The following is a 12,966-nucleotide window of genomic DNA, read 5'->3' on the forward strand; positions in this document are numbered from 1 at the left end:
CGACTGAATGAATAGCCTTGGTTGTGCACTTTCAGGTGCTGGATGCCAACAAGTGTTTTGAAAAGCAGTGTCACTCGGCCTTGTCACTCCAGCTGGCTGCGTACTACTACTCCCTGCAGATTTACACGCGCCTCGCTCCGTGCTTCAAGGACAAGAACCACACACTGTATCAGGTAAGTGTGAAATACTGAAATGACATTACTGCTGTGCATAGTAAACTGTATTAAAATGACCTACATAGGCTATTAGCCCGTCCAGTTGAAAAGGGGATAAAGTAGATTTGTGTTCTGTCCCAAAGGGCTGCACAGTTAATCGCGCTCAAATCAAGATCACAATTTCAATGGCTTCCGGTATTTTTAGGCAGTACATTTTCCTTTGCAAACTGCAGAATATCCGATTCTTGTGTCTATGTGTAAACCAGCAAACCCAGGAATGAAGACGTCAACAAACATGTTCTGAAATGCATGTGACACTATGAGTTAAAGAGGGGGTATTATTTTTTCAATCACATAGCACCAGTCTATAGCACGCTACAATGATGACGAAACCTTCTGTTGGTCTGTAAATGCAGTAAATTAGAATAACTGCCTTGTATAAAATTACTCTCTCAAAATGGCTGTAGTGAATGTCTTGAAATAGGCCTCTGTCTCTTTAAGAACCTCTGATCCTTTCCGACACGCCCCCTCCACACGCTGTCTGTGGCATCAGTGGGGAGGGGGTTCTGCTGAGGAGCAGTGGTTGGTTACTCGGCTGGTGACGAAAGCTCGGAGGCGTCTCCAGGAGGTGAGGGCGTTCCTAGGAGGACTCAGGCAAACCTATCCCTAAAATGGCCGCCGTCAGAGTTTTTACAGATTACTCAAAAATATGTGAATCTGCCAAGGCAACACTTCAGGCATGTTTTTAATGAGGGCATGACATAAAAACATGATGTAAAGCTTGAAAAAGTCGATTTTGCATAATACCCCCCTTTAAAGGGACTAGACAGAGTTTAAAATGTTTCCTCCCCCTACATTCTCCAGCAATGTCCTAAGTAAGAATTTGCGCGTTAGACCTGAGGTGGCAGTAGTGAGTTTAAAAATGTCAACTTCCATCTAGCCCCTTTAAGCCAGGGCTGTCGAACTTGTTTTGGGTGGTGGGCCGAAATTGAACCCCCTCTGCAGGTTGCGGGCCGCATATATTGTGAAGGACTGTGGACTAATAAATAAGAACGGCTTACGCTTATTGTGCTTTATCAGCCTGTGTCACACGTTTCTCAAAGTGCTACATGAAGTCATTATTCATTTACTCCACACTCTGAACCCACATGGCTATAATATGTTGTTTGTATCCTGATCTCTTATTATGTGCCCTCTGCAGGACACGTGTGGAAATCTTTCCTTTTTTAAATTTAAGCTGCCCCCTAGTGGCACATTTATAACTCAGTATAGTTTATTGACATCCTCAGAAATTCATGCTCTACAAGGGGCCACATTAAGTCATCTCATGGGCCGCATGTGCCACATGTGCTTTAAGCAGTTGATTCTCCCAAATGTCTGAGATATGCACTTATACATGACTTGAAAACATAAATTGCAAATCTTAGTGCAGTTGTTTTACTTATTAAGGGAAAAAAGCTATTTGTGTGAAATTGTGCAGCTCTACTGTCCCATTCTGACCAATAAAAAGAAAACAGGCTTTTTATTTACATTTTCCAAAGGTTTTGTTTTGATTTCGACACCACACTCGTGTCGTACCAATACAAGCATGTCCATTTTTGTCCGTTTAACAAAAGTGTTCTCTTAAAATATGGCATGCAATAAAGTGACAAAACAGTTAGCTACATAAAATCCACCAAAAATTTCGCCTGCAACATACTGTATATACTTTTCATACTACGCTAAGAATTCCGGGGAGATGTGAACTTCTAAGCCCAAAGTTCTTGAAAGGACACTAAACAAGTTTGTTGCTCCTGAGACATAACGTATTTTGTTTAGGCATCACGGCGGTAAAAGGCTCTGTCAGCCGTGTTTTAAATCTTCTACAGAGCTCCTGCAGGAATGGAGCGAATCAAATTAGCTGGGCGAATTGCCTTTGACAAGATGTAACAGGCGTGGCGAACCATAGATCCTTCTTGGTGCAAAGTTGGAAGAAAATGTGGATGAAACGGGACTTAAAGAGTGTTCATTTCGGATTTACTGAAAAAGCGAAGCAACTTGAAAATACATACTACACTAGATCATGGGGTCAATGCCTTATTCATTCGGGTTCACTCAAACGTACATCTAGGAATGTCTATGGCAGAAAAGGGTATGATAACTTAGCAGGAGGCAGTGGAGGCAATAGCGGCAAATAAGCTGAAGTGAGTAAGTTGTATCTGGTTTTTGATTGCAGGTTTTAAAGTTTTAAGGCCAGAGAAAATGAGCCACATCAACCTCATTATCCTATATTCAGTAAGAACTTTGAAACTGTGACCAGTGCGCCTTTCTATTCTGAGCTGTAGTCTGTGTTGTGTGCATATTAAACCATACAAGTATGCATTATAATGTGGAACAGGCATTTTAATCTTTTTTTTCAATGGCCACTGGGCTTCTGCGAGTGGGACCATTGTTCCAAGCAAAGTGGTTGCACAAAAGACTTCAATGCAACATAAAAAGGAACGATAAGGATACAATCAGTCATGATAATGGAACAAAACTGGGAAACTAACAAGACTCAAATTACTGCAATTATCCTTTCACAAATCAAACTTATTGTCCAATTACTTGCTTTAATTAAAGAGAAGCAATGCGTCTTAGCACTATAAACATATGTAAATGATTTCCTTTCAGTGGTGTAATTATTGTTGCAAGATTTTAGCAAAATTGTCTGTCTTTTTATGTTAAGATGTAGAAATATAAAACGTCGACGCTTGTTTCTGTGGGAAAAACAAAGAAAACCTTGGCCGTGGGAGGAGAGGCATTTCAGGCGGTAAGAGGCTGATTGGCGCCGAATCAAGGAAAGATGGCTCTGACCTTTTCGCTGAGTGGACCTGCAGTTCTCTGGAGGTTTTAGCCCAGGTGGACAGGAGGACGGTAAAATTTAGAAAATAAAGAGGCAGGGACGCCGGATGAAGGAGCGAGTAAGTGCATCCCAAATGATATCCAAGGTCTCGCAAAGCCACAAGATTGCACTCATTCACAACAAGTCGCCGCCTGAACAGACACTGCATTCTAATGGTAGTAATCGCTCCACAAGCTCCTGCCTCGAGTGAAGTGCAAGTCCATTAACTTACAATATATCCGGCTTCCCCTCCTCCGCTACTCTCCGGCACTTTCATGATTATCCAATTATTTTTACTTTTGTCGAGCCTATTTTTTGCTGCGCTAAGGCCCCCTCTTTTCCCCGAGTCCAGATTGAGTGCTTGTTAACTTGTTTACCAGGTTATGTCTTGACTTAGTACTTATTGATGGAGCGGAAGGAACTTTTGGCCTGGAAGTGGAGTGCAAATGAGAAAAACTTTACTCAGTGTTATTACATGGAATTGGGAGAGTGCTGTCCTTCAAGGCAGTGTCTCCACAATATGTCCAAAAATGTTCCTAGTTATATCTGTTGGTTGGTCTGGTGGCCACCTTCTTTCTGCACCCCAGACAGACAATAGGCCCCAAATGGCCCATCTTCTCAACATCACAAAGATCTCCTTCTGCCTCCGAACGCCACCCTGATAAGGTGATGCCAAAGCTGACTTGGGCAGATCTTGCCATGGACTGGCGCTATGTGTAACCTCTCCGCAATGCATGCGTAATAAACCTCACATTCTGACTGGACAACATATCTCTAAGCTTTATTAAGTAAGAAATCCACAACAGATGATAGGCAAAACGTCTTCTTTAACTCAAAACAACCTGTGCTCTGTAGTGTTCATATCTATATCTTGCAACACTATGCTGTGGGTTCGGAGAGGATTCAGACATGTTTCTCCCATGACCGTGAAACTTTATTCTGAGTTTTCTCTAAAGATTGTTGACACTGTGGGTTTGTGTTCGTATAAAACCCACTTTATGATCTGGAATATTGCATTGCTGTCTCCTATACTATTCTCTGCGCTCCCTACATACTCCGTAAAAAGTGTTGCATCTCAGGCTTTGTGCAGAGGGCTATCTCGACTGTGCATACTGTATACATGTCTCCTGTTATTTTTGTGCGTTCACTCTGCCTTATCTTAAAGCTCACACATTGTACTGTGTCTGATGTTTAATTTCAGATAGCATGGCAGGCTGCATATATGTTTCCTTTTTTTAAGTGAGCGCTTGGATATGCTCTCCGTTTTTTTCCTTTCCCTTTGACAGCACTTGATTGGCCATGTTTGCGTGTTTGTTTGTTGCCATATTGTCTTGTTTTCGCTTATGTTGACGGGATAACACGCCAGAGTGTTGGATCTTCCTCTCAGCGTAACAGCGGGTGGGGGATTTTGGTGTGTGTGTATATTTTATGGCGAGTCAAGCTGTCTCCTGGTGTTTCCCGTTCACCACTTGAAGAGCGTAGCACGGCGTCTCAATAAGTCTCGCACCCATTTTCTCAATTCTCTTGTCACTATCACATCATCTCAAAGCCAAGCAATAAGACTCTGCACACCCAAGCCACTAAAGTCATTCAGTTGCAAATTGGAACAAAACTCTCGGTGGGGCAAGCTGGTGTTTTGAAAATGAGATCCCTTTCCAGATTTATATACATATTTATTCTTGCTTGTATAGTCATTTGCTAATAAAAAAAACAACCTTTGTGATTTCTTTTTTTTTAAAGTGGACATATGCATAATTGTGGCTTCGGAATGATGTATTTAAAAGAGACTTTCGTACATCGGGCTATGTTGGTTTTCATCTCAAAATGTAGTCAAAGCGCCTTTTGCATGTTAAAAACAGTATGCAAGACTCCATTTTCCTTAACCTATCAGCATGCTAACAAATCGATGGTGCTGTGAAAAATTGAGATAACGGTAAGGCAAGGCAAGTTTATTTGTAGAGCACAATTCATACACAAGGCAATTCAAAGTGCTTCACAGTATCATAAATATAAGAAAACAAATACAATCAATAAAAACATCAACATAGAATTAATCAATTACAGTAAGAGGCAAGAGTGTAGATAAAAATACTTTCAGTTATATGCATTTTTAAGTCTTGTTTAGATTCGCTCTGTCTTGAGCACTATTTCGCTCTGTCTTGAGCACTATTTTTCTTGCTTGTTCACACAAAGTTACCTAACCTCTGTTTTGTCGCTCCTTCTCCTCGTCAACATAAAATTAATCAATTACAGTAAAAGGCAAGAGTGTAGATATAATACATTCAGTCATATGCACAGGCAAACAGAACTGTTTTCTGCCTGGTTTTGAACATTGTCAGAGTTGAGGCTTGTCTCACATCCTCGTGAAGACTGTTCCAGATTTTAGCTGCATGAAACTAAAACGCAGCCTCACCGTGTTTATTATTGACTCTGGGAACCACCAGGAGACCCCTCCCTGAAGTTCTCAGGGCCCGAGATGGTTCATACGGCTGTAACATGTCAGAGATGTACTTTGGTGCTAAACCATGAAAAGACTTGTACACAAGCAGCAGAGAGGTAGAGAAGGATGCGTTTGGATTGCTCAAAACTGTGACTGAAATGAAGCAAGTTTTGTTGAGGAAACGTTATTGCATGGTTAAAAACTCAAAGTCAACTTTATAAAGCATGTCACCTTTAATTTTATCAAGGTTTTGAGGAGAATCTTTGCCTTTTCATTTAGTTGTGTTCAAGCTTGGTGGTGGAGGAGGCTGTTTTTGTACACAAAACGATACACATTCAAATATTACTACTTTCTTTCACTTCAGTTTCCTCTCAGACTTATTAAGCCGTCAAAGACTTATAAGGCATTTCCTGAATCCCAGTTGGCCTAATTGACTTGGCATTTGGAGCCACTGAGCGAGGCTGCAGTCTGGGGACGCTTTTAAGTTCCAAGGGTCACTTCTTTGGTCAGTGATGTGCACCGGGAAGAGCATTAAGTATTTAGCATGCATTTATAAAAAATGGAGGAGGGCCAGGGGATGTGTACCCGTAGACTGTAAAAAAAGAATATAGGTAATATGGAAGTCTATTTTAGCGTATAAAAAACTTCTGGGCCTATTTAAACATTTATAGTTATAAACTAGCATACAGTTACTTTTTTCCAAGTCTTTTGTTTATCCTTGATTTGCTGAAGCCGTTATCTCCCATCTCTTATTGCAAGTAGTTTATAAAAATGCTTTTTAATTTTCCTACATGGCCATTCTTTTCGCTAATAGGTCACATATTGAGATGATACACAAGTGGGACATAGATTGACCCAATCGTCAAGAAATTATTCATTCCGTACTGAGCCTGCAAAGATTTATTATTTATTTTTATTTGAACTGTGAAGATGAACTCTTGACAATATGCATTCATTTTTGTTACTAGCCTTGAGCATTTAACTTTGAAGGACTTTTGGCAGCACTCTGTGGTCCGACAGCACCTGTGATGCGTGACGAAAAAACAGCAGCGGGCTCACGGACTCCGAGTCGGACCCTGTTATTCCTATGGGCATAACAAGCCACTTCCACTCTGCCGTTTTGGAAGTTTTCATTATCGCGGCTCAAATACAGCCGCTCTTTACGGTAATTGTAGCTTTCGCCATGTTTACATAATATCACCCAACACAGCCTGTATTTATACCCGCGTCTGTTTACCTGGCCTTGTCACTGTTGTTAATGTGTGACTTTTCGCCTTGATTTTGTGTGTCTTTTGGATAATTGAGTTTGGATGAGCTGCCACTGGGGGAGCGCGGAGCAAAGAAGGAGATTTTCAGTCATTTATTTTCTGTTGTTTTCTCTGCCTATTGATTTTACTCTCGCCTTGTATACACATTTCACATATCTGCAATTGCATGGACGTAGTAATTTGTTTCCTTATTGCTTATGGACCAACACAACATAAAATAATATCATTCTGGAATATGTTTATTTGCACTGATTGGCCGTCTTGTGTACTTTACTGCATTAGCACCAAGTATATATACTGCATGCAAAATAGGAAACTATGCATCAGTGTCAACTAGAAATATTTGGAGAGGCAGACGCTTGACAAGGCTGTGCAATTTGATTTGTATTTAGAGCTAAAAGAGATTTCATGATTAAATTATGATATTAAACCAAATAGATACATATTCATACATAGCTTTATGGACTACAGCTCAGCGTTCAACAGGATAGTGCCCTCGTGGCTTGCCAGTCACTGGTGTCCCTCAAGGATGTGTTTTAAGTCCTCTGCTCTCTCTCACTGTACACTCATGACTGCGTGTCTACTTCAGAGTCCACTGTTATCGTCAAGTTCGCAGATGACACAGCCATCATTGGTCTGATCTCTGGCGATGACGAGACAGCCTAGACTAGCCAACAACCTGGAACTCAACATCAGCAAAACAAAGCAGCTCATAGTGAACTTTCGCAGGAGCAAGCCAGAACACTATCATCCTATCAACATTGCAGGAACACCAGTGGAGAGAGGGGACAGTTTGAAATATCTGGGGGTGCACATACCCCAGGACCTGAGCTGGACAACACATACTACATTTTTAGTAAAAAAGGCTCGCCAACGCCTGTACCATCTCAGACGACTAAGAGACTTTAGACTCTCACCCCAGGTGCTAACAAACGTTTACAGCTGCACCACTGCGAGCATCCTGACCGGCAGCAGTATAGTGTGGATGCACTGAGCAGGATCGCCTGGCTCTCAAGAAAGTGGTCCGCTCGGCAGAGAGGATCCTGAAGATCAGTCTTCCTAAATTGGACGACATTTACACTCAGAGATGCCGACACAGGGCCGAGAAGATCGCGAGGGACACCAGCCACCCTGATAATAACCTGTTCTCCTTGTTCCCATCAGGGAGGCGATACCGCCTTCTCAAGACTACAATTGAGAGGATGAGGAAAAACTTCTATCCTGAGGCTATTAGACTGCTTAATAAATCCGACTCCTAGCACCTCCTACCATACTAGTATATATAGTCTGGTCTATGTTGTTGTTGTGGCAACTGGACGGTACAAAAGGAAATTTCACTGCATGTTATACTGTATGTTTATATGTGTGTGTGACAAATAAACAAAAACTAAACTAAGCTTAAACTTAACACTAAGCCAAATCCTGCTCAACGACAAAACCACTATAATGATTCGAAGATGGAGGCTTGTATTATATTGTCCTCTGCCCTGTGTGTTTTTTCAGTTCATGGATTGAGCTACATGTGCTGACCTTGTCCATGCTTGTACCACTCTGCTCAGTTCCCGTCGGTGAATTGAGTGGAATAATGAGTTAAGCTGAACGACTTTCCCATCGCTACCACAAAGCTCTCACGTCCCTCCGACTTCATTCTCCACTTTGTACAAAATGTGCTCTCGTACAAATTGCACCCTTGTACCACAATCATTAGCAGTCTATATTTTACCCATGGGAGCTGTAGCGGCAAAAAGGGGGCCCCATTAGACAAATACACACTCAAATGCGCAGAGTTGGAGTTATTCGGTTAGAGAATTTCTGTCGCCCTTTGATGAGCTGAACAGTTGGCTGCCATTTTACCCACCTTCACTTCCCTTAGCAGTTCGACCCAAAGTGCAACCTGTTTATGAGTGATTATTCCATTAAAGGGAGTGGACGCCTCTTCCTTCCTTCCCTCCCGCATTCTCTGCTAATTGTGGGTGGATGCTACATCCGCCATTTGCCAAATTAGTGCTAATGAGGTTGTCGACTGCATACCTGAGTGTTAAAGCATGACATAAATACAACTCATTAGGATCATTACTGTCTTACACTTGGGAGGAGCCTCCCCGGTAAGGTCTATTCCGGGGTGCTGGAGAGGAGGATCCGGCCGATAGTTGAACCTCGGATCCAGGAGGAACAATGCGGTTTTCGTCCTGGTCGTGGCACACTGGACCAACTCTATACCCTTCATCGGGTACTCGAGGGTTCGTGGGAGTTCGCCCAACCAGTCCACATGTGTTTTGTGGATCTGGAGAAAGCGTTCGACCGCGTCCCTCGTGGTGCCCTGTGGGGGGTGCTCCGGGAGTATGGGGTCCGGGGCCCTCTGCTAAGGGCTGTCCGTTCCCTGTATGACCGCAGCAGGAGCTTGGTTCGCATTGCCGGCAGTAAGTCAGACCTGTTCCCGGTGCGTGTTGGTCTCCGCCAGGGCTGCCCTTTGTCACCGGTTCTGTTCATTACTTTTATGGACAGAATTTCTAGGCGCAGCCAGGGGCCGGAGGGTGTCCGGTTTGGGAGCCTCAGAGTCTCATCTCTGCTGTTTGCGGACGATGTTGTTCTGATGGCTTCAACGAACCAGGACCTTCAGCACGCACTGGGGCGGTTTGCAGCCGAGTGTGTAGCGGCCGGGATGAGGATCAGCACCTCCAAATCCGAGGCCATGGTTCTCCACCGGAAAAAGGTGGCTTCCCCTCTGCAGGTCGGTGGGGAGTCCTTGCCTCAAGTGGAGGAGTTCAAGTATCTCGGGGTCTTGTTCACGAGTGAGGGACGGATGGAGCGTGAGATCGATAGACGGATCGGTGCGGCGTCAGCAGTGATGCGGTCGCTGTATCGGTCTGTCGTGGTGAAGAGGGAGCTGAGTCGGGGGGCAAAGCTCTCGATTTACCGATCGATCTACGTTCCCACCCTCACCTATGGTCATGAGATTTGGGTAATGACCGAAAGGACAAGATCGCGAATACAAGCGGCCGAAATGAGTTTCCTTCGCAGGGTGGCTGGGCGCACCCTCCGAGATCGGGTGAGGAGCTCAGTTACCCGGGAGGAGCTCAGAGTAGAGTCGCTGCTCCTTCACGTCGAAAGGAGCCAGCTGAGGTGGCTCGGGCATCTGTTTCGGATGCCTCCTGGTCGCCTCCCGCGGGAGGTGTTCCAGGCATGTCCTAGTGGGACAAGGCCTCGTGGAAGGCCCAGGACACGGTGGTGGGACTATGTCTCCGAGCTGGCCTGGTGTCGCCTCGGGGTCCCCCCAGAACAGCTGGAGGAGGTGTGTGTGGATCGGGAAGTTTGGGCATCTCTGCTGAGACTGCTGCCCCCGCGACCCGGCCCCGGATAAAGCGGAAGAAAATGGATGGATGGATGGACTTGGGAGGAGGCTTGTGTTGGTTTAACTGTAACCTCTCTGTGTTAGAGGAAACACAAGAGTTAGGATGAGGTGAAGTTTAAATATTAATGACACCTTTAACCCACTACTGCATGTTCTCTATAAACAAGGGATACAAACAGGTACATTGCTAGGTATTAATCTGTTAACCGGGGAAGTAAATATAGTGTCTTCATTAATCTCTGTTAAAAGAGCAGGTGGCGTGACATCTTCTCTCCTATGAACTATTTTTAGCAATTATAATCCTGGAAGTTTCTTCAAGCAAAAGTCTAATTGTTTACATTATTTCTAACAACTCATTTGTTGTTTGTTTCTATCACTGTTGAGGTATTAAGGAGTTGAGAGGGCAGCTTTAGCCAGAGGAATACATTTGGTGGTTATTGACTTTTGGCCATAGTTGTATCTGACCTTTGCATATGGGTTAAATCATACAGTGCCAAGAAAAAAAGTCCCTGCAAAATAGATCCCACGCTCTCATATTTTGTTAGACCGCAAAGCCATTTCTAGCACAATGGGGTTAACTGGACCACTCTTTCATAATATGAGCCTGATTAATCCTGGCCTTGTCTTCTTGGAATAATACCCTCGCAGGGAAGAATAAATGCATGCGTGGATGGAATAACCTGGTCATTCAGGACGTTCAGGTAATCAGCTAATCTCATTCTTTGGGCACATTGTGTTGCTGAACCTAGACCTGACAAACTGCAGCAACACCAGATCATAACAGTTAAATCCAGGTGGCGACCTTTCTTTGCTCAGTACTTTATACATTTACTGTTTTTTTGTTTGTTTTTAGCCTCTTATTAACCCCCACTTGAACCAAGCACATTTTCTCCAGTTTGGCTTTACCCAAAGCTAAGTTTCTTGAAGTGTCAAAATAGGAACTAAAAAAAGAATAATGCGAAAACGAGAATAAAAATGCAACAAAAATTTGACGAAAAAGGTGATGAAAACAAAAAAGTGAGAAAAAGTAGATAGTAAATAGTGACAAAAAGCGATGAAACAACGTGAAGAAAAAGCTCCATTTAGATGAATTTTGTAGGTCTTCGCTTTCAAATGAGACCTATTGGCTATGAGCTTGTGAATTTGGGTAAGGCTGAACTGGAGAAAATGCACTCTGTTAAGGCGGGGGTTACGAGGTTAAATAAAACTGTATGTTTTCTCAACCAACTTGATGCTATAACTTGACTACTCAAGCGATCAATGTGGGTGACATGTCATGCCTTAGGACCCAACAACACTATCGGGGCTCAGAGCACACTTCATTTAAATGCAGTTTTTAGTAGTTAGTAAATTATTTTTGTGAGTGCAGAATGGAAGTTTAATACACAGTTTTTGACTGCGTAGAGTTTGCTTCCATGAAAATCACAAAAATATAGATTAAACCAGACTTGGGCTAATCTCAATAGTAAGTTGGCTAGCTCCAAGAGTTATTACATTGTATTGAACCATGCAGCTTGGGAAGCTGCCAAAAACATTTTACAAGCTAAGGCTTGCTGCTCAAATATAAAAGCATTGGAAGTTTGACTGAAAATGAAAGTGCACATGGGGTTGAAAAGACTTTATTTGTACAAAGCTACCTCATAAACAGCGTCACGGGGTAAAGTGCGTCACTGCTGTGAAGCAAAGCGCTGAAAAGAGAGGGCTGGCTTCCAACTATCGAAATTAAGGCTTGATCTAGTTGTTTGATTACATAGCTCTTATGCACTTTTAACATTGACATAGATAATAGCTGAAGGAATTGCCATGTGCGGTGTATTTAATTGAAGAGAAGTGTGATAGCAATTTGGAGACAATTGGGATTGGCACTGAAAGTTAATTAAAAATGAAGGATTTTTAATATTCTTTACTAAGCCCAAGAAAGAATGAACGGATAAAAGTTTAAAAAATGACATTGGTGGAATTTGAATCGTCAAAAGGACAAGGCACTGGAGTTGAATGACAGCGAGAGTGTGCAAACAGCATTTCATCATAAAAGCCTTGTTTCAATAAAGTTCTTCAAACATCGGCCTGTCCATCACTGTTCAGGCTGTTCTTCAACCGGCTTTGCACTGTCTTCTACTTTTGTGTCATTCTTGGCTTTCCAGTGACAAATCCTATAACCCACCCCCCATTTTCAGCTCATCTCTGTCCAAACAGGAGCGTCACGAGCAAGTGTCTTTCAACGCACTTAATTAAGCCCATAAAAGAAGAAAATTAGCCATTTAAAGACTCAAAATATGCAAAATGAGATTCTGGAAATATCCCCATATGGTGGAGCCTGTCATTGTGTCAAGACACTCACCCACCTTATCGTTGTAAAAATCTATATGTGAGTAGTTGTAAGCCATTGTTATTATCTTGCAGTGATTTAGAAAAGGGAAGCTCTTGTTTTATCTGAAAATGCCACAACATTTCTGGAATATTGAACTAGGCCTGGGTAACTTAACCTTTCGATACCAGTACTTAAACGATACTTGGTTTAAGATACAATACTTTTGTCGATGCCTACACTGTCATCGAGAACCAGAAAACAGTACAATAATGTTTGGAAGATGTATTAAAGGTGATTTACAATATTGGGTTCATCTGCAATGTCAAGAAATGTGTGAAAAATGGGGAATCATTTGGGGGGAAATTAAGAAAATATTTGGCTCTCTTTGTTTCAGTTGGATGGACTAAAAGGTGCCTTCATTTTGAGCTAACCCGATTCAAAAGCAAGACGATATTAATGAGCTGTAATCTAATGAGAAATAAACTGAAGAAACCTACCAAAACACCAACTGTTCCTGGCGAACTGCATCCACATTTTCCCCCTTGCCATTTCCTGAACAGTTCTCACTTCTGTCCTG

At 42.7% G+C, this 12,966-nt stretch overlaps 1 protein-coding gene across 1 annotated transcript in view; it reads left to right on the top strand.

The window, feature by feature from the left end:
* Nucleotides 1–12,966, top strand: part of nbas (NBAS subunit of NRZ tethering complex) — a 189,008-nt gene that overhangs the window by 82,955 nt on the left and 93,087 nt on the right. Inside the window, exon 41 of the mRNA XM_079571869.1 lies at nucleotides 36–173. Within this exon, the coding sequence (XP_079427995.1) occupies nucleotides 36–173 (138 nt within the window). The remainder of the gene's footprint in view (nucleotides 1–35; nucleotides 174–12,966) is intronic.

The sequence above is a fragment of the Gobius niger genome, assembly GCF_951799975.1.
Source record: "Gobius niger genome assembly, chromosome: 15".
NCBI lineage: Eukaryota > Metazoa > Chordata > Actinopteri > Gobiiformes > Gobiidae > Gobius > Gobius niger.